Source organism: Telmatherina bonti (assembly GCF_933228915.1).
Source record: "Telmatherina bonti genome assembly, chromosome: 13".
NCBI classification, from domain to species: domain Eukaryota; kingdom Metazoa; phylum Chordata; class Actinopteri; order Atheriniformes; family Telmatherinidae; genus Telmatherina; species Telmatherina bonti.
In genome coordinates this window covers 6,288,160-6,315,659 of record NC_136611.1, presented here as the reverse complement: position 1 = coordinate 6,315,659, position 27,500 = coordinate 6,288,160, and the positions used below count along the sequence as shown (strand labels likewise).

At 39.5% G+C, this 27,500-nt stretch overlaps 2 protein-coding genes across 2 annotated transcripts in view; one reads left to right on the top strand and one right to left on the bottom strand.

Annotated features, from left to right (window-relative positions):
* LOC306764198 (STAM-binding protein-like A) overlaps nucleotides 1-11,189 on the bottom strand; it is a 12,562-nt gene extending 1,373 nt beyond the window's left edge. Inside the window, exons 1-9 of the mRNA XM_079251247.1 lie at nucleotides 11,072-11,189; nucleotides 7,742-7,966; nucleotides 7,128-7,203; nucleotides 6,949-7,044; nucleotides 6,298-6,697; nucleotides 6,022-6,146; nucleotides 4,921-5,058; nucleotides 2,766-2,878; nucleotides 2,557-2,656 (exon numbers count right to left, since the gene is read on the bottom strand). Of these exons, the coding sequence (XP_079107373.1) occupies nucleotides 2,557-2,656; nucleotides 2,766-2,878; nucleotides 4,921-5,058; nucleotides 6,022-6,146; nucleotides 6,298-6,697; nucleotides 6,949-7,044; nucleotides 7,128-7,203; nucleotides 7,742-7,944 (1,251 nt within the window). The 5' untranslated portion in view covers nucleotides 7,945-7,966; nucleotides 11,072-11,189. The remainder of the gene's footprint in view (nucleotides 1-2,556; nucleotides 2,657-2,765; nucleotides 2,879-4,920; nucleotides 5,059-6,021; nucleotides 6,147-6,297; nucleotides 6,698-6,948; nucleotides 7,045-7,127; nucleotides 7,204-7,741; nucleotides 7,967-11,071) is intronic.
* Nucleotides 11,190-14,513: 3,324 nt separating this feature from the next.
* The window catches only part of slc39a14 (solute carrier family 39 member 14), a 36,966-nt gene continuing 23,979 nt past the window's right edge, over nucleotides 14,514-27,500 (top strand). The window contains exons 1-3 of the mRNA XM_079251344.1: nucleotides 14,514-14,527; nucleotides 24,823-24,971; nucleotides 26,340-26,664. Of these exons, the coding sequence (XP_079107470.1) occupies nucleotides 26,368-26,664 (297 nt within the window). The 5' untranslated portion in view covers nucleotides 14,514-14,527; nucleotides 24,823-24,971; nucleotides 26,340-26,367. The remainder of the gene's footprint in view (nucleotides 14,528-24,822; nucleotides 24,972-26,339; nucleotides 26,665-27,500) is intronic.

The window sequence follows — 27,500 nt, the reverse complement described above, 5'->3', positions numbered from 1 at the left end:
TCTGCAGCCAGAGTCCTGACCAGAACCAGCAGGAGAGATCATATTTCTCCAGTTTTAGCCTCTCTTCATTGGCTGCCTGCTTAATCTAGAATAGAATTTAAAATCCTTCTCCTTACATATAAAGCCCTCCACAACCAGGCACCACTATATATCAAAGACCTCATAGTTCGCAGACTGCAGGCTTACTTGTGGTTCCTAGAGTCTCAAAGAGCCGAGCAGGAGGCAGAGCCTTTGGTTATCAGGCCCCTCTCTTATGGAATAAGCTCCCAGTTAGTGTTAGGGAAGCAGACACCCTCCCCACCTTTAAGACTAGGCTGAAGACTTATCTTTTTGATAAGTCCTATAGCTAGGGATGGTTAGCATCCCTTAGTTATGCTGCTATAGGTTTAGACTGCTGAGGGACATTTCCTGATACACTGAGCTTCTTTCTTTTTCTCTTTATCTCTCTCTTTTATCCCCCCCCCCCATAACAGTGTTGCATCATTAACATGTATGTCTCCTGTCTCAGCAGGTCTCCCTGGCCGGGAGTAGCAGTTCCTGTTGTCTGTTGTCTTTCTGTCCTCTTCCCCCCACACAGCAGAGGCAGATGGCTGCCTGTCCTGAGCCTGGTTCTGCCGGAGGTTTCCTTCCTGTTAAAAGGGAGTTTTTTCCTTCCCACTGTCGCCAGTGTGCTTGGTCAGGATGGGAGATTGAGTTGGACTCAACTCAATCTGTTGGTTTCCTTATATAGGCTATTATGAATTGGGCTTCATTATGTTTTCCCCTCTGTCTGTAAAGCGTCTTGAGATGGCATTGCCGTGATTTGACGCTATATAAATAAAGTTGAATTGAATTGAATTGAATTGAATAGATGTTTAGTCGTTCTGACTTTTCTTAAGAGAGATTTTGTTTTTCATTTAGTTATTTATTCAGGGATTAAAAGTAATTTATTAGAAATAAACAAGTAGTCAGATCCTTTACGATGTTTATGACAGCATTCGCTCTGCTCGGTAATTATTCTGTAAACTCTGTATATCTGTAAACAAACAGCTGGAAAGTTTCAGAACGTTTAGTTTAATTGAACTTTTATTAAAACAAGTATAAAAACAAAGAAATCAACCATGATTTAACACACTGAAATGGTCCTCTAAAGGGATTTGTTTACTATAAAACTGATCTGATTAAAAAATCATGATGTATTAAGATAAAGCAGAAGTTTTCTAACACTCAGTCTAAATCTTGTTTCCTGTAAAGCCACAGACCGACAACAGAGTCGGGTTCATCTCCAGACTCCGGCTGAGAAACTGGAGTTCTTCACGTCGCTGTCTGGTTGAAAAGTAAAACTTATCTTCAGACTAAGGCTGCTTCATTATGACAAAAATTATAATCACGATTATTTTGACTGAAATTGAGATCTCAGTTATTTAACACAATTATCCAGTATTTATGAACAACGCTGCGCATCCTGGTGTTCTCGACGGCTGAGAGGAGATAAATAACATCGATAACATTCGTGATGTTATCTCAGACACAAGGAAGAAACAGTCTTATTGAGGTGGACAGGAACGACTTCCTGTAACGGTCCGTATGACAGCGAAGCTGTCATAATGTCATATTATAAACGGTCTAATGCACGGTTCCGAGTTGTTTAATCCGCTTTTACCGCTTCTATAGGAACTGTTAAAAGGGAACTATTTTATGTTGGCCTGGATGTACGTTTTATACCAAACAACCGCTGTCAGGCTGCAGTGCGTTTCTCTCATCCACCTGTTAAAAGACGGCTGATCTGAACCAGCTGGTTAAGGTGTTGCTATGGCAACGCCCCATAACGGAGGGATATTACAGTGTTTAACTGGCCGAACTATGTATAGGAAAATAATTCAGCCAGTTGTCACTGACAATGGTATAAACTATGTTTAGGTGAACTTCCACAACCTACTGCAGTTATTCTACATTGACCTGCAGCCGGAGCCGACTGAGACTGGCCGCCTGGGAGTGCTTTAGGACGGGAGAGGCTCCCGCTGCTCCTTCCTTACAGTAACTGCAGAACAATATGTGCCTTCAAGTCAGTCGCCAAAACACCAGGAAAGTCTCTAATAACTCCAGTAAAAGCTGCTAGATTTGTCGCTTTTAACAAAAAAAGTCTCCAGATTTAGCGAGAAAGTCTCCAAGTTGGCAACAGTGTCTGAATGAAAGCAAAGCGGCTGTGGGAGGAGTTTACAGCACAGCGCTGCAACGCCAGAGACGCTCGATTAGCAGCTGAAGACAGCAGGAGAGGAAACTGCAGAGAGAAAAATAATCACACCCTTTTACTTTTATCATCGTTGGAAACTCAGATCGTAATTCAGATTAAAATCCGATAAATGGCCCAGCCCTACTTCAGCATAAAATCCACAAGTTGTTGACACTTTGAAACAGTTTAGAGTAAATATTTTAGCTGTCAGAAATCATTTCTATAAGGCACCTTCACCGTTTGAGCCCGAGCGCTGCCATGAAACTGGAGCCGCTTCTCTTCTACAGCGAGCGTTCAGAGAGAAACAAAGCTGAAGGTACGAGCCGACGTCGTCTTCTACTCACTGTAAATAGAGGCGGGTCTTTGCTGTGAGGGTGGAAACCTTTCTGTTTGCACGTGGAGATCTCGTCTGTTCCTCGATCCGTCAACCTGAAGTATCCGATTCTGACAGAAACACAGCCGGACAGATGAGAAACTGGGAGAATACAACGGAATATCCCAGCAGACTCCCGTACAGGAAGACGTGGGTCTAAAGGAGAATTTTCTGACTCACTCGTTGAACTTTGGAGAGCAGACGATAGCGATCGCTTCAGGCAGCATGATCTGGTAGGAGCAGTGTGTGTGGAGGTCGACGCTGGACAGGAAGGCCGTCTGTGTGGGGTGGGTCTGGAAAATACCACAACTTTTAGTTTCTAAATAAAAAATCATAACATTGCATGACTTAACAGGCTGTGGAACATTTAAGAAACATTTGATCAGTGAGACTAAAGGCTCATTTTTCCTCCCTTAGGAACGTAAACGTCAGCTTCAAGCTGTGTCATACTTCCATGGTTGTTAAGTCAGATCATCCACTGGCGAGCAGAGCTGAGTTCAGAGTTCCTTCCATGTTTTCACGCTGGTTGGTAGCGGTGACGCACTGCTGTTTACAACCATTCCAAAAACAGCAGAAGAAGAAGAAAACCACAACGTTTCTGGCTGTTTTCGTTCCTCCGCGTCTTCTTCAGGTGCTTTTTATTTGGCACTTTCTGCGTGGTTTTTCTTCTTCTCTGGTTTGTTCGTCATGACAGTTGTGTGTCGGCTGAAAAACTCAACACTTAACATCTCAGTTTCCATTGGAAGAGCTCGGTTTGGCCTTTCTAGTGATGCTTCCAGTCGCTACCGGACCTGGAAGCGTGATGGATCCAGGAGGCGGACCTGGAAGCCTGATGGATCCAGGAGACGGACCAAAGCGGACCTGGAAGCCTGATGGATCCAGGAGACGGACCAAAGCGGACCTGGAAGCCTGATGGATCCAGGAGACAGATCCTTCTCCAGACCTGGCTCTTTTCGTTCACATTTTTACCCAGAATGAGTTTGTTTTTATTGTTTAATGTCTTAATTTTCTAATTAATTTATGTTCAGCACTTTGTTGAGCAGTCGTCGTCAGGAAGTTGCCTCGGCTCGGTCCGTCTGCATCCCGTCCTCCATGTCGAGCATCAACGAGCCTTTTCATATAAAACCAAACACGCCCGGAGTGGAACCACCTCATCATGAAACAACGGAGGATAAATTCAGCGGCGACTTCTGTGATTCACAATCAGTTTGACAAGCTGGAAATATCATACACTGCTTCACTAAAAACCAAACAAAGACACAAAAAATCAGCTATACCTGGATTTAAATATGCAAATGAACAGGAGATCCACTCAGCTGGATGATTCAGAAGCCGCTTCGCTCATTACTGTTGCTGCTCCGAAACGTCTAAACACTTTAAATACAGGATCAGTAGCAAACCCCGAGCATTTCAACTTTAAATGAATTGATTTTCAAATTTAAATCATTAATAAAAACAACTTTTCTCACAGCTTTTCTTCCTGTTTGAGCATTTTATGTTTATGTTCTCATATCTATGTTATTGTTGTTTTACTCTTGATCTGCTTCTTCTATTCAGTCATATCAGCTTCACTTTCCTCTAAATTTAAAAAAAAAAAAAAAAGTGCTTCTCCAACTGGGGGTCGGGTCTTCTTGTCCCCCAGTTGGATCAGTCCCCACCCGGTCAGGTGGTGCAGGCATAAGGAAAAGGACAAAACGTCAAACTGCAGCTGATGAGCGTTACGTGCAGTTTGCTGCTTCCCATCTTTGGACAGGATGTTTGCAACAGAACGTCACAAATGCAAATATTCTTTACAACCATGCAAATCTTTTCCTGCACATTCACAAACACATTATTTTTGTGCAGATTCTTGATTTACAAATAAAAACTCTGAAATTATCTGCAAACATTCATTTACAGCTGCAAAATCTCCAACTTACATTTCAGCAAATAATGACCCTTTAATGACTAACTAGAAAAACGTCAACCTCTGCAGAGGCCTTTAAAAAGTTCCTGGATCCAAACGGTGATCTGGATCACCACTAAAAGTAAACCAGTTCTTCCATTTCACATTTCCAACAAGTCCTGAAAACTTCATGAAAATCCATCCATGACTTTCTGAGTTATTTTCAACACAAACAGATAAACGCCAGTAAAAACATCACCTTCTTGGTGGAGGTAAAACTGTGAGCGCAACACAACACACCCCAAACCACCTCTAGGTGCAAGGGGTTAATGCGTGTTTTGTCTAAAAAAAACACCAACAATACCAGTCAATGATGATTTTTCTAAAGATATTCCAGCGTAAAAGTAACAGACTGTGTCTAAATGCAACGTGAGGCTCGTCTTTACTTACATGGATCCAGCCCAGTGTGATGAGGTCGTACTGGTCCTGTATTAGGAAGAGTTCTTCCTCATTTTCTGTGTCACAATAGTCTGGTCCGCCACACTGCTTTGGGACGATGACGTGGGTCACAGTAAACGCATTTCTGGTCTGCAACAAACCCAGAAAGCGTCATGCTGTTACACACCAGGAAGTTCAAGCTGTTTGCTAAAAGGAACCAAATGAGCCGTGACAAGTGAAAAAATGTCCAGTCATGCTCGTAACCAGGGGCGCCGCTGGGAATTCTGGGGCCTGTGATAGACCCCACAACCTGATCGCAAAGTTTACATTTTTGTTTTTGCTTCAGGCTGACAAAAAAAAAAAAAAGCTTTTCATGGGAATAATAAAGATCTAGGGCTGTGTTTAACCCTTTATGGGGCAAGTGATTATTTAAGATCACTTTGTTTCCTTTCATATTCAGCATGAAACATTTTTTTTTGTTAATATAACAAAACAGAATGGAGGTCTTGGTTCAGACCAGAAGGACAATTTTAGGTTAAAATTTCTAATTTGAAGTTATTTCTTTGAGTTCATCTAACTAACGGTTGCTTTAATATAAATGGTTTATCAGTTTATATCACTGCCATATTTTATTACAATCTTTGAAAAAAAGTTTTTATTATTTTTAAATCAAGGTTTAATGATTTTTTTCTACATCTTTCTGGGCCCCTATCTAGTCGTAGGGGCCCTTAAATCTTCCTCAGCCCCCCCCCCCCCCCCCCCCCCCCCCGCCCCCCCCCCATATGGTGCCTCTGCTCGTAACAATGTGACGAGTTTAAAGCTGCAGAGGTTCGAGCACAAGAGGAGATTATATGTAACCCACTGCTCAGCTGACGACTTGGTTTCACTTAAAATCTGCTTTTTTTTTCTCCACGTTAACGACCTGATACGTCTGGATCCTGAGAGTCTTCCACTAAACTCAGCAATGAAAAGCATGAACATGTTTAAAGAGATGATGTAAACCATTAAAACGTCTTTGAATGTTTCGTGTTTCTTGTCACAGAGCCTGTGGGAGGAGGAGGAGGAGGAGGAGGGGGGGGAGATCAGTCCTGCAGGCTCTGCTCCACATCTTACCAGTTTTCCACACAGGATGCCACAAGTCTCAACGGCTCGGCTCGTGTTGGCCTCGGCCAGCCTCAGGAAGCTCCGGCACAGCTCAGCGGGAACGGCCAGCTGCCGAAGCGCATCCACCATCGTATCTGCAGACACCATGGAGAGCACAGGACAGGAGCTGAGCGGAAAAGTGAGCTTCTCCTGACGTTCTAACGCGAAGCGAGGCGTGGCGCCAACAGGAGGAAGCCGTCAGCTCAGAAGGAGGAGTTCTCTGAAACATTTAAATCATGAACTTACTGTTGTTGCCCGGGCTGACCAGAGACCCCGGCTTGAGCGAGCGGTCGAAGGTGGGCGGGCCGGTCGAAGGCGTGCCGGCGGGTGCAGATGGGCGATTGTACTGATAGTTGTTGCTGCCGGAGACGTCTCCCGGGCTCTGCGGCGGGGTGGGCGAGATCAGCGGCGGACCTTGGATGCCTGGAATGAGGGGCATGTCGGGCGAGGGTGTGGCCGGCGTGGCGAACTCTAGCAGCACTCGCTGGCGTTCCTTCTCCAGCTCCTGGCGGCGGATCATCTCCTCGAAGGCACTGAACTGCTCCTGCTCACGCTGCCGCCGCTGCATCTCGGCCACGCGCTCCCGCTCGGCGTCCAGCGCGCGCTGCTTGGACTGCTCCCGCGCCGAGGCTTCGTCCTCCGCTTTCTGAGCATGCAAGGAAAACATCAGCGCTGAGAGGAAGGTGGCGCTTTCTCTTCAAGTCTAAGGAAGCAAATCTCCTCAGAGTTTCGCAGCTTTCATCAGTCCGTCTCAAACCATGCAAATAGTTACATTTCCTCTACTTACTGTTTATGTTTTATTTCATATCCTGTGCTTTAAGATGGAAGTTAGCAGAAAAATAATAATCTTTCAAATGTATCACATTTGCACATTAACGTAAATTAAATTCCACTCACCTTTTTGACAAGATACTGAGCATATTCTTGCTCAAATCTTCTCAGAAGAGCTTTTTTTAGAATCTCAGCTTGAGGAAATGCAACATCCTTAAGTTTCTGTGGAGAATTTGGAGGAAAAAATGTTTAACTTTGACCCTAAAGAATCACAGCAGGAAAAGTATGAAAGACTGTTTGGATACCTTTAGTGTGTCCTTCTTCTCAGGAATGTTTGCCGTCTTGTAATCCCGATGTTTGGGAAGTTTCTCTATAAAGAGCCTGAACAAAAATACAAAAAGCATCTTCCAGATATTTGCATATTTAGTTTTTAGTTCGCTTTTGTCCCAATTTTTTGGGTGTCAATTCGATCTAAATTGCGATTTCCACAATTCTTTGATTTTTGTAGATTAAAAACAAACTTTTTTTTTTTTGCTCGTTTTTTTCTTGATTTCAAAGAGGAAAGAACAACACAGCAACCAGACCATCATTCTGCTGCTATAATGCCCAGGAACACAAGTAAAAAGATCAATAAAAACAATAAAAATGACAAAAATTTTATAATGGATTAATTTTATTCATTAAAAAAAAAAAAAAAACGATTTTTTTAACCAAAAAAAAAAAAAAAAAGATTTTAAAATTGTGAAGCTAAAAATCACGATATTCGATTTTCCCACCCCTAATACTTCGGCAGGTTCACATCATTCTGGCTCACCCGTTCAGACCAGGACAAATCATGTGAATCTGAGAGTTAATTTAATAAATATTTCATGCCTTAAATGTATTCCTGTACTTGTTGCAACAAATAAAGTCCACTTACGTAATGTATTTATTGTAAAGGACGAAGGCGTGCTCGATGTTGCCCTCATCTGTGTAGATGTTAGCCATGCGGATCATTTCCATGCCCGAGCGGAAGTAGCGGCGTGGCGGCACGTCGTCGTTAACTTCCACCGAGCTGCCTTTTTTAGTCAGAGCGCGGACTCGCTCCTCTGGCTGCAGACTGACGTCGGTGTGGTCTGCCATGGCGACAGCTCAACCCGGTAAACTGCAGAAACAGGCAGTAGAATATTTGTTACCACTGGTCGGAGTCAGGCCAAACGCAGGTTAGAAAGCCTCTGAAAACTTTGCAGCATTCTAGATAAAATCAATGAATCAGTTATGAAATGAAGAGCAGGAACCTGCAACTTTTTTTTCATTTAAACGTCTAAACCTTAACTCAGGAGTCTCACAATCCAGTCCTCGAGGGCCACAATCCAGCAGGTTCCCGTTTTTTTCTTGGTTCAACACATCTGAACCACATTAAATAGATCCAACAGCTTATTGTCAGCTTCTTCACAATGACCCATTAATTCCATTAAAGCGTGCTGGACCAGGGAAACACCAAACACCTCCCGGATTGTGGCTTTAACGACTGGAGTGTGAGATTCCTGATCTAAATATCTTTTAAAATCTTTCCATGAAACTTTATATTTCTAGAGGTATGTAGTGTAGATATCCAGACAGCCTCTGAAACCTCTTCCATCGATCCAAAACAATATAATGTCACCTAACCATTTTCACAAAAGAAAAGACAAAAATCCTGGTTACATAAGCGACCTACGCGTAATGCTGCATGACAGTTCTGGCTTTCTCAGGCGAGTAGCTTAAAAATCTCAGAAGGTGAAACAGAAACTAGACTACATGTTAATATAGATCCTTTGTTATAGAAATCCTTTTAGTCTCTGTGTCTTTCTCTTCTGTATGGACCTATTCATTCGTTGTGACTCATTCGGAGACAAAACTGTTGCAAATTCATGAGTAACACTTAAATTCCAAAGGATCACTTTCATGATGCTGTAATGGGAAGAATAATTGTCTTTTTACTGTATTATAATGTACGACTGTGTGGATGACTTTCCTCATCCTTCTGCCTTTTGGCACAACAGTCCTTCCAAACATCAAACCTACAGTAAACCTTTAACAAAAAAAATAGCAGCTAGGTTTTACGTAAACAACTCTTTAATGCACACAAGAAGCAAAATATGCTCAATAAAGAGAAAGCAGCATTCTCCATCACTTCATGCACAGTTCACGTGCGGCTCAAACTGCTTTAGGGGGGTCTATTCGGAGTGACTCAACACTTTGTACTCTTCTTTAGAGAAAGAAATAAAAATAAATCAATGGGAATGCTTCATCTGCATGCTGACTAACAGCCAAGTGGCTCGTATTGATTTAGCCTTGATGGCTCAGCAATCAGGTGTCTCCTCAAGAGGACCAGTGGGGGACAGTTTGACGCTGATAAAAGGAGAATGGAGGAAGTTTGTCCACGCTGTGTTGCCTTAACTACATTCTTTGTTCTTTGTATTTTCTTTGTAACACAGTCGCCTCACTTTGCAGTTGTGAGAAAATGCTAAAGGCAAGAATGCTTTGTCAATGTAAATGTAAATTTAACATTTTTTCTGGACTGTACAGACTGGTAATGTTAGACGAATATTAAGATATATATATATATATATATATATATATATATATATATATATATATATATATATGAGAGAGAGAGAGAGAGAGAGAGAGAGAGACTGTATATATAGACACAGAATATATAGGTTAGAACAGTGTTTTTCAGCCTTTTTTGAGCCAAGGCACACCACAAACCAAAATGTTTTTATTTTTAAAAAGGCCATATTATAAATACAAAGTCCATCTCGTCAAAGCCTCTTGAATAGAAATCAGATAAACACAAGAAGACGGAAGTTTATCTTTCACTGGGGCCTGTTTGGATGAACACAGAGCTGCTTTTAAGACCAACTAAGTGAAATTGGGTAATCAGCCTGATGATCTCTCATGGCACACTAGTGTGCCATGGCACAGTGGTTGAAAAACACGGGGTTAGAATATATAGACTGAATATATAGACACAGAATATATAGGTTATAATATATAGACTGAATCTATAGACACAGAATATATAGGTTAGAATATATAGACTGAATATATAGACACAGAATATATAGATTAGAATATATAGAATAAGTATCAAAAGGAGGCTAATGTTAATTCAATTCAATTCAATTCAACTTTATTTATATAGCGTCAAATCACGGCAATGCCATCTCAAGACGCTTTACAGACAGAATTGAGTTAAGTGAAATGATTTTACAGGAAATTGTCATTTTTTCTGATTAACACAGTTATTGCACGAGACAAATCGGTTTCAGTGTTTTATCGAGCTGTGGTTGCATGGAATGGATTGCCAGGATTCCTGTTACTGGTAAATAATACAAATTTTTTCAAAAGAAACTTTAATATTGAATAATATGTTTAGTTAGTTTATTAGAGCTATTTTGTAAATGGATTTCTGTGACTTGAAAATAAGACATGAGGTTTTCAAAAGAAACTTAAACTACTTTTGTTTACAATACAGACATGATAACGACCTAGTGTAGATAATATTGAAGTATTTTTAGTTATTTTATTAGAGCTATTTTGTGAATGATTAGTAATGTTTTTTCTTTGTTGTTTTTCCTCTTATTCATGCTGATAATGTATCCATCCGGATGGACGGATGGATGGATGGACAGATGGATGGATGGATGGACGGATGGATGGATGGATGGATGGATGGATGGATGGATGGATGGACGGATGGATGGATGGACGGGTGAATGGATGGATGGATGGATGGATGGACGGATGGATGGATGGGTGAATGGATGGATGGATGGACGGATGGATGGATGGATACATTATCCTCTCTTTTTTATTGAGTTGTTGTATTCTGTATTTTGTTTGTATGTTTATGTGTGATTGTGGGTGTGCATGGTCTATAAAATTGTTTATATAAATAGTACTGTAATATAGAGGAGACCCCAGGAAGAAAAGCTACTGATATTTCAGTGGCTAACAGGTATCTTAGTCAATGAAATGCTTAGAAAGCTAACTATAAGAAACAGGTCCGGTGGTGAATCAGATAAAACGCAAAACCACGGGCCTTTTACTGGTTTAGCAGGCTTGTTGACCCCTTTCACCTGATTTTAAAACCACCTGGTTCTCTGAGATGTTGCTTTGTACGAGTCCCTGTCACTGATAGTCGTGCTAACGTAGCTAATGCTAACATGAACTATTAACCACCAAGCATTCACTGTAGCAATCTTGTTAGTATTCTCACCTGATCGAGCCTCGAAACTGGAGTTTTACATATAGGTAGACGTAAACAAAAATCAATGTAGTGTCTTGAACTAGATCGCTCCGGGAAGCTACAACCACAACAGCTTCTGCTCACTTCCGCAACCAAAACAACTTCCGCCTGACGCATTGTCACGTTTGTTTTTGTCTTTATTTATTGCAGCATGTCTTTTTATTTAGTTAATTATCATTTTAAAAAATCTTATAAAGAATGGATAATAAATAATTTTTGCATAGAAACTTAATTTTAACTGTAACCACAAACTCATTCCTCGCTTTTTTTTTTTCTTTTTTTACAGAAATAGTTTTCACATTACGCATGCGCGTTACTGATAATAATTCCCAGTGTGCTAGAGGTCGAGGGTTCAAATCTCGGTCCACTTAGTCGTGTATAATGTGTTTATGACAGTGATTTTAATTTTACAAATTATTTTAGCAAACAAGCAAAAATGAATATAATGCTCTATGGTACCACGGAACCGTATAAACACGACACTGTCCTCCCGGATGAACAAATAGTCTTTTTTTTTTTTTTTTTAACTTAACTGTTTATCTAGCTCCTTTTCAAAAGTTTTGGTCCATATTTAGAATATATTATTTTTATAGACTATTACGTATTATTTATTTATAGTCAATTATCTGTAATAATTGGTAAACATTTATGAGATATTTTTCTTCATATTAAAACTGCTGCAGATTTGCAAAACAATTTGCATGTATGCTTCTTTCCATAGGGATCAGGCAAACTACCTCATCATTCAAACTTGTTTTAAATTGCACAGTAATTTTCAATTTTTCTTTATTTCAGACACATCAGTCCATATCAGCAATTAATAAGAAAAGGAAAAAAAAACACATGTACAGACACATAGCCTATATTTACACACACATAATTATAAAAACATCTGTAAAGACAGACATTCATTCCAATGCTTCCAAAAACAGGAGAAATAACTGTGTCACTTTATTTTGGCTCAGTCATAACCATTACAATTGCATTTTTTGAATCTCTTAATCGACACATAAATCTATACATGAAATTCCTCAGCACAGCATGAAAGGTAGGAACCTTATTTGACACAAGCATCTGACTTGCACTCGTCTTGGAAGGAACAATATTCTAAAAGCATCATGAAATTCCACCTGAAGCTTTTTCATTTTAGCTTTGGTAGTATTGCACCATAAATGAGCAGCATAAAATGGAGTACTATATGCTCTAAATAGGGCTGTTTTCACATCATCTGTACACATATTGAACTGGCGAGCCAGAATATTTCCTTGTGCGTACAGTTTACAGCAATGCCGGTGGCCATCATCATCATCACATAAATCATTTCTGATTATATGGCCGAAATATTTCACTTTGTTCACCACAATTTAACTCCTGGTCTGCTAAATAAAATGAAGGCAATTTTAATTTGTGACCCTCCTTGGTTCTAGCAATCATGACAACACTCTTAATAGGATTATATATGACGTCATACTGCTCGCCATAACTTGCACAGTAATATTTTTGGCTGCAATTTAATTTGAAAATGATTATAACAGATAAATCAAGTGAATAAAATGTTACTCAAAAGCAACGTTCAAACATAGGAAACACATCAAACATTTATAATCTGACCTGTGTTGCAGATATAATGTTTTGCTTTTTGTGAGAAGCTCAATAAATTCCAGGTGGATACCTCCACAACCACCTGGATCTATGACTACCTCACAAACAGACCACAGTTTGTGAGACTGAAAGGTTGTGTGTCTGAGATGGAGGTCAGCAGCACTGGTGCACCACAAGGAACTGTACTTTCGCCATTCCTATTCACACTGTACACCTCAGACTTCCAGTACAACTCTGAGTCCTGTCATCTGCAGAAATACTCTGATGACTCTGCAGTTGTTGGGTGTATTAATGATGGACAAGAAGCAGAGTACAGAGAACTGGTCAGTCAGTTTGTTAAATGGTGCGGTGACAATCATCTCATATTAAATACCAGCATAACAAAAGAGATGATTGTTGACTTCAGGAAGAACAAGAATAAACAAAGCACTGTTTCCATCCTGGGAGAGGAGGTGGAGGTGGTGGAGGAATACAAGTATCTTGGAGTTCAGCTGGACAACAAACTGGACTGGAAATGCAACACTGACTACATCTACAAGAAAGGTCAGAGCAGACTGTACTTCTTAAGGAAGCTGAGATGGTTTAACGTCTGCACCAAGATGTTGTATATCTTCTATAAGTCTGTTGTGGAGAATGCAGTCAGCTTTGCAGCATCTGCTGGGGTAGTAGAGACTTGAAAAGAATCAACAAACTGATCCAGAAAGCTGCTTCTGTGCTTGGAGTAACTCTGGAGCCGCTGGAGCTGATTGTCCAAAGAAGAATGCTGCACAAGCTGATGAAGATGATGGAGGATTCTTCACACCCTCTCCACAACACAGTGATGAAACAACAAAGTGTGTTCAGTGAGAGGCTTCTTCAGGTCTGATGCAAGACTGAAAGATACAGAGGATCATTCCTGCCAGCAGCCATCAGCCTCCGGAACAAGACCTCCTACATTAATTATTATCTAATAATAATAATAATAATAATAATAATAATAATAATAATAATAATAATAATAATAATAATAATAATAATAATAAACATTTAAATAACAATAGGGCCCTGCCATACTTTGTATGGCTCGGACCCTAATAATAATGCATTTTATTTAAAAGCGCCTTTCAAGTCACTCAAGGACATTGTACAATAAAAACAGACATTAAAACAATAAGAAACAATAAAAACAACACAGAACTGTGGGACAAGGTGATTACAGGGAGTATGTTTTTTTGAACAGGTGTGTTTTGAGGATGGATATGAACAGATGTAAACAGTCAGAGTTGCGGATGTCTGGTGGGAGGGCATTCCAGAGATAGGGAGCTGAACCACTGAATGCTCTCCTCCCCATGGTGCTGAGGCGGCAGGAGGGAACAGTGAGGTGGATGGAGGAGGATGACCTGAGGGAGCAGGAGGGGGTGCCAATATGAATGAGGTCTGACAGATAAGGGGGGTGAATGGCCTTGAAAGTGTGCAGAAGAATTTTTAATTCTATTCTTGATTTAATTGGGGATTTATAAAGTATTTTTCATTTATTTTAATAATTATCATTGCAGTACCCACTGTGGACCGCTTGAGGGAGACACAGCCTTCCTGAAAACGCCAGGCTGACGTCAGCACGTAAAAATGACCCTCTCACATCCTCCACGCGCTGCTGTTGTGTTTGAACCAGAGGACGACAGAGGAGGGGAATTATGTATCCGTCTGTATATGAATGAACGGAACCGAGACATCGACCTGTCTACATTCTTGTTAGGTGACAGGGAATCTACTGGATCAGAGTTAGATGGACGCTGCTTCTGAGGCTAGTTGACGTCAAGCCTGCTTTTCTAACAGCATCACCGGGTAAGCTAACTATCTGGGACATGGAGCTAACTAACCCATAAAACTAACCTACCTACCTGACTCCCGTTAACCACTTTGTAATAATTAACTCTTAAGTTTTATTCACGACCTACCTGGTTAACCTAAATAGCAAGACAGTGGCGACAGAAACTGGCTTGTTGTAGTGCTAACATAATGTAGCTTTAATGTAGTCCTGTTTGATATTTCAGTCATGCATCATTTCTTATGTTTTTGTTGGAAATCTAACAGCTTCTCTGAAAACTCTGACCTTTTTCATCAAACATATGCAAACTGACATTTTTCCAATTCTCCAAGGTCTAAATGAACTAAATATACCAGTTATTTAGACCTTGGGCATTGGTTATGCCTGCCTCAAGAGCCATATAGTTTTATTGTTGACGTTGTTCAGAAACAACAACTGTGTAAATTTTCGCTGTATTCTTAACTGACAATCTGAAATAAAGAGATAAAACATAATTAGTGAAAAGATGGGATGTATGTGCTTTAAAAGTAACAATTTTGAGATAAAGTTATGTGTCATATGATGTCATCCATAGCATAAAAAGTATGAATGTTTGACATTGCTTGTGCATTAAAGTTAGGGCTGTGAAGATATACTTTTGTCGCAATTCGATACGATTCCGATTTTTTTGGGTGCCGATTCGATTTAAATTGCGATTCTCGTGATTCTTTGATTTAGCTGATTTTTGAGGATTGAAAACAAAAGAAATGTATAAAACTTTTTGTTTTGCTCGTCATTTTTCTTGATTTCAATTGGGAAAAACAACACAGTAGCCAGAACATCATTTTGCTGCTTTAATGCCCAAGAAGACGAGTTAAAAGATCAATAAAAACAATAAAAATGACAAAAATTTTGTAATGGATTTTTTTATTCAAATAAACAAAAATATCGATTTTTCTTTTTAAACAAAACAAAAAAAAAAAAAATCAATTTTAAAATTGTGAAGAAAAAAAATCCTGATTTTCGATATTTCAATTAAATTTTCCCACCCCCAGTAAATTAGTTCAAATGTACACAGATGTTAATGTGTTAACAACCATATGCAAGAACATTTTATTAGCTTTCATTTGGGACAACTTTCAATGGAAGTAAATCCCACAATTATTTTAAAAGAACATCAATGTATTAAGCTAGAAGGTTTGTGTTTGATAGTACTGCCCAATAACTTTATTCCCAAGTAATGTACATTAGAACATTAACTAGATCTGGATCCAGAATTATGAATGAAATGAAAAAAACGTTATTAATTCCAAAAGAGAAATCCAGTATTGTAGTAGATAATAATTAATTTGAGGAAGTCTTGTTCCGGAGGCTGATGGCTGCTGGCAGGAATGATCTTCTGTATCTTTCAGTCTTACTGGACCTGAAGAAGCCTCTCACTGAACACACTTTGTTGTTTCTTCACTGTGTTGTGGAGAGGGTGTGAAGAATCCTCCATCATCTTCATCAGCTTGTGCAGCATTCTGCTTTGGACAATCAGCTCCAGCGGCTCCAGAGTTACTCCAAGCACAGAAGCAGCTTTATATATTTATATTTTAGATTTATTATTAATGATATATTTTTTAGAATTTATTAGAATTATAGATTTATTAGAGATAGACTGATATGTGTTTTTCAGGGCCAATTATTAGTAGTTAGAGGAGGCCAATCAATATTTGGAGCCGATATTCATTGGCGGTAAAAGTGTAAAAATTGGCGCAAAAAAATTAAATAATGAAAACACTGAACTTCATTGAAAGCTCAAAGCACGTTCATTGAATCACATTAATAGAAAATAAAAGCTCCAGAAGTGCCTGAATTTCCTAGACTCAGAAACATCTCTTATAAAATTGAATAAAAGGTTAAATAAATAGTTCTCTGAAATTTTTCCACAGAAAATACAGTAAAATTTAAATATAACTACAGTAATTTGTCTTTGTTTTAAGTTCAAACACAACAAAAATACAGGGAGTTCTCAGGCTCAGCAGCACCTCTTATAAAGTTAAATAAGTTGTAGTTTTTCATGTGACTTTAACTACATACTATACTCCACATTACATGCCGTGATTTCCGGACCATTGAGCGCAAATGAATATAAGTCAGGATAAATACAAAATAAATATAGTTGTGCTCATATTTATTCATACCCTTTCATTAAAGAAGGAAAAAAAAAACAGCTGACTGTAAAATAAGCTTAAATTGTGTAAAGTAATTAAAATATTAATTTTATGAAAATCATTTCATTATTTTCTAGTTCTGGTTCAATTGAAATATTTTTTTTTTAAAAGCAAACAAATAAGATAATTTATTACATATTCCATCAGTCAAAAAGTAATATTTAGTTGAACAATCCTTTAATGTTTCTGCTCCAGTCAGGTGTTTTCTGTTCCTCTGTCAGACTTCTGCACCTGTTGACAGGTATTTTGTCCCACTGTTCAACAGAAAAGTGCTCTAATTTGTCCAGGACACATTTGTTTGTTTGTTTGTTTTTCCTTTCTTCAACTCAATTAAATGAAAAACCAGTCTTATATTACTAAATTATATTTTTGCACATTTTTAGTTATTGTTCCTTTTTTAAGTCTCCAGTTATTTGAGTGACTGTTGTAAATTTAGCCTTTTCTTTAATGAAAGGGGATGAAGACATATGAGCACAACTGTACATTAACTAGATCTCCAAGATAGCCTCTGGGTAAAAGTGATGAGTTAGTCCAAGTCACGTTTAAACCCTTTAATTTTCCGGTGGATGGTCCTTTGTTGTGATGTCAGGATGAGTGGAGCAGGTCGACAATGTGTTCGGTGAACGGTCTCGGTGCCTGCAGCCATCACTCTCATCTAATGACGGTGTCGCTTGATGATAACAGACTGAGGCTTCGGCAAAACAATCATTAGTGGTTTCGGTTTATGGTTGATGGGTTGATGTGCAGCTTAACCCGGTCTACATAAGGTGGTTTGAGACCAGAAGACTTGAGAGGACATGCCGGGTTCGTCTTTGAGGAGCAGCTAAAGTGGAGTTGAGAGGAATCTTGAGGCTCAGCCACTGTTTTTGTGTCTCCATCCACAGCAGGTACAGACGGGTTGATCTCTAATTCTGTTTTCTGATGTTAAGTCATGAAAATACAGAGTAAACTCTAGCTGGTTGTGATTTAACTGAATGATAAATTGACTAAACAGTTGCTCCTTAGGTTGATAAAAACAGACAGTAAATGTAGTTGAAGAAGTCTGATAACCAGTAGTCACGCTTTCATATTTCTAAGAAATGTTTTGCTTTTGACTACAAATATAAACTACTGGTGTTATCCAAAGTAACGTCCAGATATCCCTATTCCTACAGTGGTTGGGATGTTTTAAACCAAACCTACTGTTGTCAGTAGACAGACGTCCTTCCTGTCCCAGAAATAATAAAAACATTGTTCTGGTCTCAGTGAATCTGTTGGAGAGGAGAAGTTTCTGAGCAGAGGTCTGATGTATCTACAGCGGAGCTGCATGATGGACAAACTAAACACATTTTATACTTTCATGGCATCAGCCTCTGCATTCTTTACACGTTATTTACAAAAATCTTTGTACGTTGGATTTATAGAACAAATCCTATGAATTTTCAGCCGTACCCTGACGGACATTTCAGTGCTGACACGTTTGAATGAAAGAAGAATTTATTGTTTTATCTTGTCCAGTTCATTAAGATGCAGCAAAGAAGTTTTATTTCTAAATAAACAGCAAGATACTGCAGATTGTGACATTATTATTATTATAAGAATTTTTCTTTTATTTCATTCATTCATTCATACGTAAGTCGCTGTCTGGACAGAATAAAGTGTCAGAGTTACCTGTGACTTCTGCGTCCGCCTCCTGAATCTGCTGTTTAAGCCTGAAAATTGTTGGAACGATTAGCTTTATGAGGAAATAAATATCATGTGCTGGTTAATAACACCTGTGAGACTCATCTGGAGGTTTTATTTAGTCAGACCTGCGCTGTCTGTGCACAGCATCCTAAAAGCATGCTGGATGTGTTTGGACACAGCAGAAGGCGATTTGCTTTACAAACTGTAGAAGGTACAGTAGGTTATGTCATGAAAATGTCTCCTTTTGTCTCCATGCTACAAGGATGTGTGTCCTCATACACTAGGAGAGCAGATTGCAGCTTGCTGTCCAACTTCAGGAGCAATTTGTTGCACATAAAGTTGCTTTTAGATGATCTGAATCTCACTAAAAGTAATTTATAATCAAGTTATCGCTGTAAAAAAAGGACAAACTGGCTTCTGTGCACATCTTTATTATTATTCATTGTTTTAATTCATTCTTTTGGGATTCTGTTTATTTTTGCTTTTCTGTCTTTTTTATGGCTATTTTTTTGGGTGATTCTCAGCAAAGTAGAGCCTGCAGGCAAGACTGGCGTATAGCAGAAAGATGCAAACAATTTCAGGGTCTTTAAACATGTTTTTAAATCCATATATACTCTGTTTTTGTTTTTGGTTTGAGCCCAACACCATCCCCCATCTTTAGAGGGCAACAAAACGCTTCTGAACGCTTCATCAGGCACTCATTGAAATACTTTAATATATATTTATGTTTTTATTTTCCCAGTGAGCAGCTGGGATGTAGCCTGGTCGTTCATGGTTGCTGTGGAGAACTTGGTGTGCTTTTATGAGTTAATGGACTAGCATGCAGATGCATCTCTATAAAAATGATCATTTTTCCCAATAAAGGATTAAATGCAGCTTAAAGATAAATTTAAGAAGGTTGGTAGGAACGTATTGATCACTTGTTCATCTGCTTTTTGTCTGGTCATCTTGTTGTGTCTAAGGAAAAGCTTAGAGATGTGGCGCACATCTCCCCTCCGAGTCAAAAATCATTTCAGCCAAACTTGCTCATAACTACGACCCCTTAGTCCCAACATCATGCTTGGACAGTAACTCAAGGCTGTTTTCAGAAACAACAAAGAGGAAATTCACGGTGAGATCATAAAAACAACTTTCCGGCCATTCTGTGAAGCAATCCTGAAGGTCAGCAGTGTTGAGGGCGGGGGGGGGTCTGGAACTGGACTCCAAGTTGAGACTTATTCCACCACAGCAACCCCCCAAAACTAAATAGTTTTACCAATATGTCATTAATTTAATCAGTTATTAAATAAAATTACACAAAATGTATGTAGTTCATCCAAACAACTAGTATGTTGTTACTTCTTACTGGTAGTTCTGGTGGAGAAGAATGAATGGAAATGACTCGGTAAGAAAGGGAAAGATGTTTGTATGTGGAAATGGTGACATGCAGCCACAAGGCGGTCATTTAGGTTTTTTTCTGCAGGGTAGAATTAAATGAGAGTTCTTGGGAATATTTTTAGACATAAAGAAGTTGGGTCAAAGTCAAACTGCAGAGTGTTTGTCAAAGCTTTTATTGGTCTGGTTGGTTTGCATTAAACTCTGTGATTTTTGTTGTGCTCTGATGAATGCCGGAGCATTTAGCAGCAGGTGGAAAGAGGATCTTAGGTTTTATTGTTCAGAAAGCTGACGTGGCAGTGGAAGAAGCAAACAGAAAGTTGTCGTTGGCACTTCTCTCAGCCTTTATTAACTTCTGTTTTCTGTTTGCTCCTGTACAAGCAGCACTTTTCCAAGCAAGGTGAAGCTGTTGACCTTATTGTTTCCTCTCCAGAAAGCAGCTCTTGAATTCTTGACTAGAAAAAGGTTTCGTGGATTTTTCCATGCATCATTCACAGCCTTGATGTCTGAGTTTTCTGTTTAATGTTCCAGTTCTGTGACTGTCAGAGACTATTTTTTGCTTTGTCAGCCAGCTAAGATGACAATAACAAAGGGAATTTCTCACTGGTGCTTTCTTACACAGCCAGCGAGGGCCTTGAGGTGTGTTACTAATGATAACTTGGTTTCTCCGTGAAGCCACAAATCACCTCGTGCTCATGTTCTCGCTCTCGTTGCTCTGGTGTCTGGTGGTAACCTTGGTCACAGCAAATTCTCGCTCTTCCCTTTACCAGCGATCACCTGACTTGACTAATTCCTCTTCATTTTTTTGTTTTTCTTCTAAGGTTTGAAGCAGAGTTGAATCAGCAGCATGTCACTTTGGCCAGAAGTCATTTTCTCACTTCCTTTTCCACCCTGTTGGCAGTTCCTTGTTTAACCTCAGAGCCTCCATCACCGTTACTAACATCTCTGCAGCGACTGCCAGGCTCCTCTCCCACATATTATCTCAGCAGCTACAAATAGGCCTTCGATGCACAAACACACACAGCTAAAACAGACATGGTGACAGTGTGTGAGTGTGTCATGACAAAGCTATGACCTGACATGTCGACATTTAAAAGCAGTTTCGACATTGTTTTGATTGGACTTTAGCCGTCAGACGGTGAAAAACGCTGCTGGTTCTTTAGTGTGTACAGTAGCTCAGCACCTCGGACTTGTTTATGCTTCACTTGTGTATGTTGATGTGCACAAAGTTATTATTGCTTGCTTGTGAGCAGTTTAACCGCTATTCTTATTTACACAGGGTGTCTTGCTGCACAGTTTTAACCACTAATAAAGTGGAATATAAAATGTATTTTCACAAGGCTGGTGCTGATTTAAACTCTCAGGAGCAAAAAACTGAAAAAAAAACTTAATATATTTAAACTGTCCTCAAACTCATAACAAGTCCCTTACATGTTAAAGACTTTGGATAATGTTTTCATATAGATGCTAGCAAAAGGTTTAGTAAAAATGTAAATTTACATAGATGTTTAATTAATTTCTTCTATTTAAAATCTGTCTAAACTTAAGTCATTCCGTCGTCTAAATCTTTAGGTTGTTTAGTTATTGAAGAATAAAATAAAAGATCAGCAGAAGTTCAGATGTTCTCTGAAGATGTGAGGATGGCCTGCGAAGTTAGCTATCGGTTCCTGTAACCGAGTCTGGCAGGCATTGTGCAGAACTTCGGACTGCAGAGTGTATAAATAAATATAAATAAATGGATCATTTCCAAGTTTAGAAGTCAAAGTCTCTTTAAAAGCAGTCTGAGGTTTGTTTAAGACAACATGTGTGTTGGGAGATGGAGTCGGTTAGGGAAAGGCGATTAATCGGATTTTAATCTGAATTACGATCTGAGTTTCCAATGATGATAAAAGTAAAAGGGTGTGATTATTTTTCTCTCTGCAGTTTCCTCTCCTGCTGTCTTCAGCTGCTAATCGAGCGTCTCTGGCGTTGCAGCGCTGTGCTGTAAACTCCTCCCACAGCCGCTTTGCTTTCATTCAGACACTGTTGCCAACTTGGAGACTTTCTCGCTAAATCTGGAGACTTTTTTTGTTAAAAGCGACAAATCTAGCAGCTTTTACTGGCGTTATTAGAGACTTTCCTGGTGTTTTGGCGACTGACTTGAAGGCACATATTGTTCTGCAGTTACTGTAAGGAAGGAGCAGCGGGAGCCTCTCCCGTCCTAAAGCACTCCCAGGCGGCCAGTCTCAGTCGGCTCCGGCTGCAGGTCAATGTAGAATAACTGCAGTAGGTTGTGGAAGTTCACCTAAACATAGTTTATACCATTGTCATGAGAACTGGCTGCATTATTTTCCTAAACATAGTTCGGCAAGTTAAACACTGTAATATCCCTCCGTTACGGGGCGTTACCATAGCAACACGTTAACCAGCTGGTTCAGATCAGCCGTCTTTTAACAGGTGAATGAGAGAAACGCGCTGCAGCCTGACAGCGGTTGTTTGGTATAAAACGTACATCCAGGCCAACATAAAATAGTTCCTATAGAAGCGGTAAAAGCAGATTAAACAACTTGGAACCGTGCATTAGACGGTTATAATGCACGACACGGAGTCGAGAACACAGCGTTTTTTAAACACAGAGTTGTTTAAAAATACTGGATAATTGTGTTAAATAATCGAGATCTCAATTTCTGTCAAAATAATCGTGATTATAATTTTTTGTCATAATCGAGTAGCCCTAGTGTGGGTGTGGGAAGATTTTATTTTGTTCTGGAGAAGCACTTTTTTGTTTTTGGTAAATATATTTCTTGTAGACACCTGCAAGTTTTGGGCCAAAAATTAATTCTGATAATTCCCTCCCCTTTAAATAAAGCCCCAGTTCCTGCTGAGCAAAAGCAACCCCACATCATGAAACTGCCACCGCCGTGCTTCACTGTGTTCACGGTGTTCTTTTGGTGATTCAGAGTGGCCAAAAAGTTCATTCTCAGTCTCATCAGACTCATTTAATATTCCCCCTCACCAGTTTTTGTCTTGTATTTTCATCATTTTTTCGGTTCTTTGTGGTTTCACTTTTTCATCTTTTCTGCCTTCTTTCTCCTGCTTATGACTTTCAACAATGACATCTCTTTGACACTTTTTATGCTCCCTGGGAGAAGCAGCTTTTGCTGTTAGAAACAGCTGAGTAAATGTTAAATATCACCACAATGCCTCGAACCAAGGGGAACGCTGTGCTTGTTCTTACAGGCCCTATGAGGGCTTTTTGTACCGGCTTAAAACTAGATTCCACAATGCATTTCTCTGTGCGACTGTGTTTGTTCTCATAGTTCACTGTTTAAACATGGAGAAAATGATAAAATAATTATTTGTTGACAGTTGTAGTCTCCTGGAATAGTTGTACTGGTATGTAGAAGGCATGTGTTTATTCAGGGCTTGTCTGTTTTCGTGTGTCACTCCCAACTGTTGCCTAACAAACGTCACTCCCTCTAATTAAAAATGAATGTGGAAAAGAAGTGAGATCTCATTTTACTTTTATTTACTTTTGAGCATGTGTAAGTGAATGATTAATGGATTTAGTTAATAAACGACAGGGTTTATTAAGTCCATATGACACAAGCCAGAAGTATACAAACAATGTGAAAAGACATTTTTGTGATACTGTTACATCAATGCTGTTAAGTTCAGTTTAGTGAAACGACAGCAGCTTTCCAGACGACTGTCTAAAGCTCCTCTTAGACGATTGTCTGACTTTTACTGTGGACACATAAGATAAGACATTAGCTGCCTTTAGACTGCCTCCATTGTTCGCACGTTTGAGATGATACACAACAGCTGCAACCTCGTTGCATCATTGCAGGCTACCTTTAACCTCTGCATACTCATTTTCCTGCAGTCTGGCCACAGCTGAGCATAAAATACTGTGACATAGCTATTCTTATGTCACAGTATCTATTTCAACATCATTAATTTTAATGCTTCTGCGATTACCTGTATGTTTTCCAAGTTTTAACGTTTTCTGAGGTGAAGGGTTGAACTGTTTGCATCAAACCATCAAAGTTTAATTTCTACTGATATAAATAGATGGTTTAGATGATCTCACTACAAAAAACTAGTCCCTGACAGACTTTTGTTGGCTCGGTATAAAGAGTCTTAAAGCTGGGGTAGGTAACTTTGCAAACGGTGATCCGATTCACCATCAAAATTAATTCAGTTCTTCCTTTTCACGTTTCCAACAGTGCCTGAAAATCTCAATGAAACCGTCCATAACTTTCTGAGTTATCTTGAACACAAACAGATAAACGCCGGTAAAAACAAAACTTCCTTGGCGAAGTTAAGAAAAAAGCCTTGGATCATGCAAGGAGCAAAACCAGAGGGGGAAGAGCCAAGACAGGGCGCCACTTTCACATCTTCATAGCTCCCCAACATCACCTACCGCAGCTTTAAGAGGGGGAAAATCACTGCTAATAAATACAGGTAAACAATTGTGTTGAAACTTGTAGAATCGAACCTTCTGTGTACAGAAGCACATCTTCCAGATGTGCTTCTGTACACTTAAATAATGAGTATGTAGTTTAATGTGTTCTGGGTTTGAGGTTAAACAGATGCTATAGAACATGCAGATGGTGAGGAGAATTGACTAAAAACTTGTTGACGGCCTGCTTAGAGGCATCATAGGGCCGCTGGTTCATTTGAAGCCCTCCCGGCCTTTGTTGTACTGAACAAGAAGAGTGCTGGTCATGAGACAGAAACACGACCAGTCCGTTTGCCGGGTTCTGCCCTCCTCCATGTTGGCAGTGTTTCTCTGTGATTCTACTTCCAGACATCTAAATGACCCGTTTAAACATCTGAGTACAAATCAACGAGGAATGTTCGTCCCAGAACGGATCCGGGTTTGGCTTGACGTCTGACTTTGTGGTCGGATTGAAATAGAAAAGTAAAGCGAGCAGAGAAAATACAAGCTGGCAGCTGCCATTTCTGGTTTCTTTTCTTCTTTAAACCCCCTTCTCCTTTTATACCCCCCCCCCCCCCCCCCCCCGCATGTGTTTTTTTCTTTCCACTCCTGACTTGTAAGCTTCGTTTTATCTGTGTCTCTTTCTCATCCACAGTCCACTGCACTCCTGAGGAGTCTGCCGCTGTCTTCTGGTATTTCTTCCTCTCCTCGCACGTAATCTGCAACGTGCTTGGAGCCTCGGGGCAGGCGGACTGAATCGAGAACTTTACGCACCAGTTACCGTTAGAGGGTCCGTAGGAGAAGGTGAGCATTGCTTTGCAGCACAAAGCTGAATAGGTCTGTTTGTAAAGCCCGAGCTTTGCGTTCCAGGCCTGCAGGGGGCTTTGAAATGTGTGTGTTGAAGCAAAGACTGGGAGCATTACACTTTTCCTGCATGTAAAGTTGTTTTTTTTTTCTCAGGAATTGTATATAGAAAGTGGTGTCATACTCCTTCCCCTTGAATGGCATCTACCCTGCAGGTTTTACTTGTTTCCCTGCTCCAACGCACCGTCAACAAATCAAAATAATCCAACAGCTTCTTTTCAACCTTGTCACTGTGTCCCATTCATTTTATTCAAGTGTGTTAAAGCAGGTAAACAATGAAAACCTGTAGAATAGTGGAGTTGACACCTGTGATGTAGATGATAGCAGCTAATAATGAAAAGCAGTATTTAACCTCCGCAGCCCAGAGCGAAAGGCCAAACTGCAGGTGCCAAGGAGAGAATGTAGGATCAGACTTCATTCTCAGGCCTGAAATTAGTCGGACTTCTCCAGAGCACTCGCACAAAGTTTAAAACTACAGCACACCTGTTGTTATTGCTGTTTTTTGTTGTTAAATATTAGGAGTGGGAAATAAAATAACAAAATTAAATATTGGGACTTTTTTTTTAAATCGATTTTATTTTATTTATTTATTTATTTATTTATTTTTAATGAAATCTTTTTTTTTTTCCAAATAAAATAATCCATTATAAAATTTTTGTCATTTTTATTGTTTTTATTGATCTTTTTACTTGTCTTTTTGGGCATTATAGAAGCAGAATGATGGTCTTGCTACTGTGTTGTTTTTTCCTCACTGAAACGAAGAAAAATGACGAGCAAAAAAAGTTTTGCACATTTTTATTTTGTTTTTTAGTCTACAAAAATCAGCAATATCGAAGAATTGTGAGAATCACAATTTAAATCAAATTGGCAAAAAATCAGAATCGAATCGGGACAAAATCGTCACAGCCCGATTAAATACAGTTATTTAGTTTGATAACAATGTTTGTTTTAACTAAACAATACAATACAATCAGACATAAATATTCATATTTCTTGTTTAATATGAATGCAGTAACTTTATTTTATGTCCTGTTTGAACAGGTTTCTTAATCCTTTTCTTTATTTTGTGCATGACAACTTAAAGCTAACATAGCTAATTAGCATGCACAACACTGAGGACATGGCTTTCTAACCTATCATGGTGTGGAAGTCATTTCTTACTCCGTATTTACCAACATGTACAGAAGTTTGTGCCTTAACCAGTAAATGTTCAGTCCTGCTTTCACAAAGCTTAGCTAGTATACAGGGTACCTATACTTAGCTGTAAATCATAACATCGATCCTAAGACCTTCTTTTTCTACCCACAGATTACATCCACTGTCCACTGAAGAAGTCATGCTCATCTGGTCCCGTCATGGGCGCTCCACTTCGACCGTCACCCTCCTCCTTGCCCTGGCTGTCCTCCTCTGCCCTACTGGCCGAGTGGCGGGTCAAGGGGAGAGTCAGACGCAGTCCCCTGCCCAGGTGCTTCAGGACTTGCTGGCCCGCTATGGGAACAACAGTACCATCAGTGTGCCTCAGCTGCGCTCTCTCCTCGCTGTCCTTAGCCAGGGTCAAAGTGGAAGCGATGGCGACAGCAGCGAAGTGGCAGAGACAACCACAACCACACCTCCCAAAGCCAACAGCTCTAAGGTGCCAACACAAACATCTCGTTACTTCTAATCAGGGTTTTCAATTGGAGTGAAGTATTACAGGAATCCATGTACATGTAGCAACCGGAATGTGGATTTTCCTCCTTCTGATGTTGCACCTTCAAGTGATTATCCAGTTTAAGTACAGCCTGCTCCAAAGTTCATTATCATGAGCTGAAAGTATTCTTCCAGCATTGCTTCTCCCAGCTGGTTTCATGGAGCTCTAGAAGAGGATATAACTAAGCTAAATTATTACTCTGAAATATCTGAGAGTTACGTGCATCTAAACATAGAAATCCATTTGCATTTATCACTTTTATTTAGTTACAATACAATAATCTATTATCATTATACAAGAATGTAAAATGAAAGTCATGCCATACGATATAAGCTACAATAAAGCTGCTAAAAATAGCTAAAAAAAAAAAAAAAACTTTGAAAAAAGCTCAAATATATCGGAGGGACTACATCACTGCTTCAGTAAACATATAAAACATCTAAACATGTATAAAATATATAAAAACAGAGTCTCTTGCCTACGGTGTGTCTGTACAGTATGACTATTTCACCCGGACTGATGTCGGACATGTCAAATAGCAGCGGCGAGCGGTTTGCTTTCTGTCTGAAGATTCTCGTTGCTTTGGTCTCTAATGGCAGAGAATGAAGAAGAGGGGAGGAAAAGACCGAAAAAGTCGCAAGTGTGGAACCATTTCACACTGAAAAGTGCAGAAAACGTAGTGCAGTGTGTGTGCTGTATAGCAGGTGTCAATGTTGCAGCGCCTGAAACGATTTATATCAACAACAGCATATATACAGCATATATATATATATGAATAT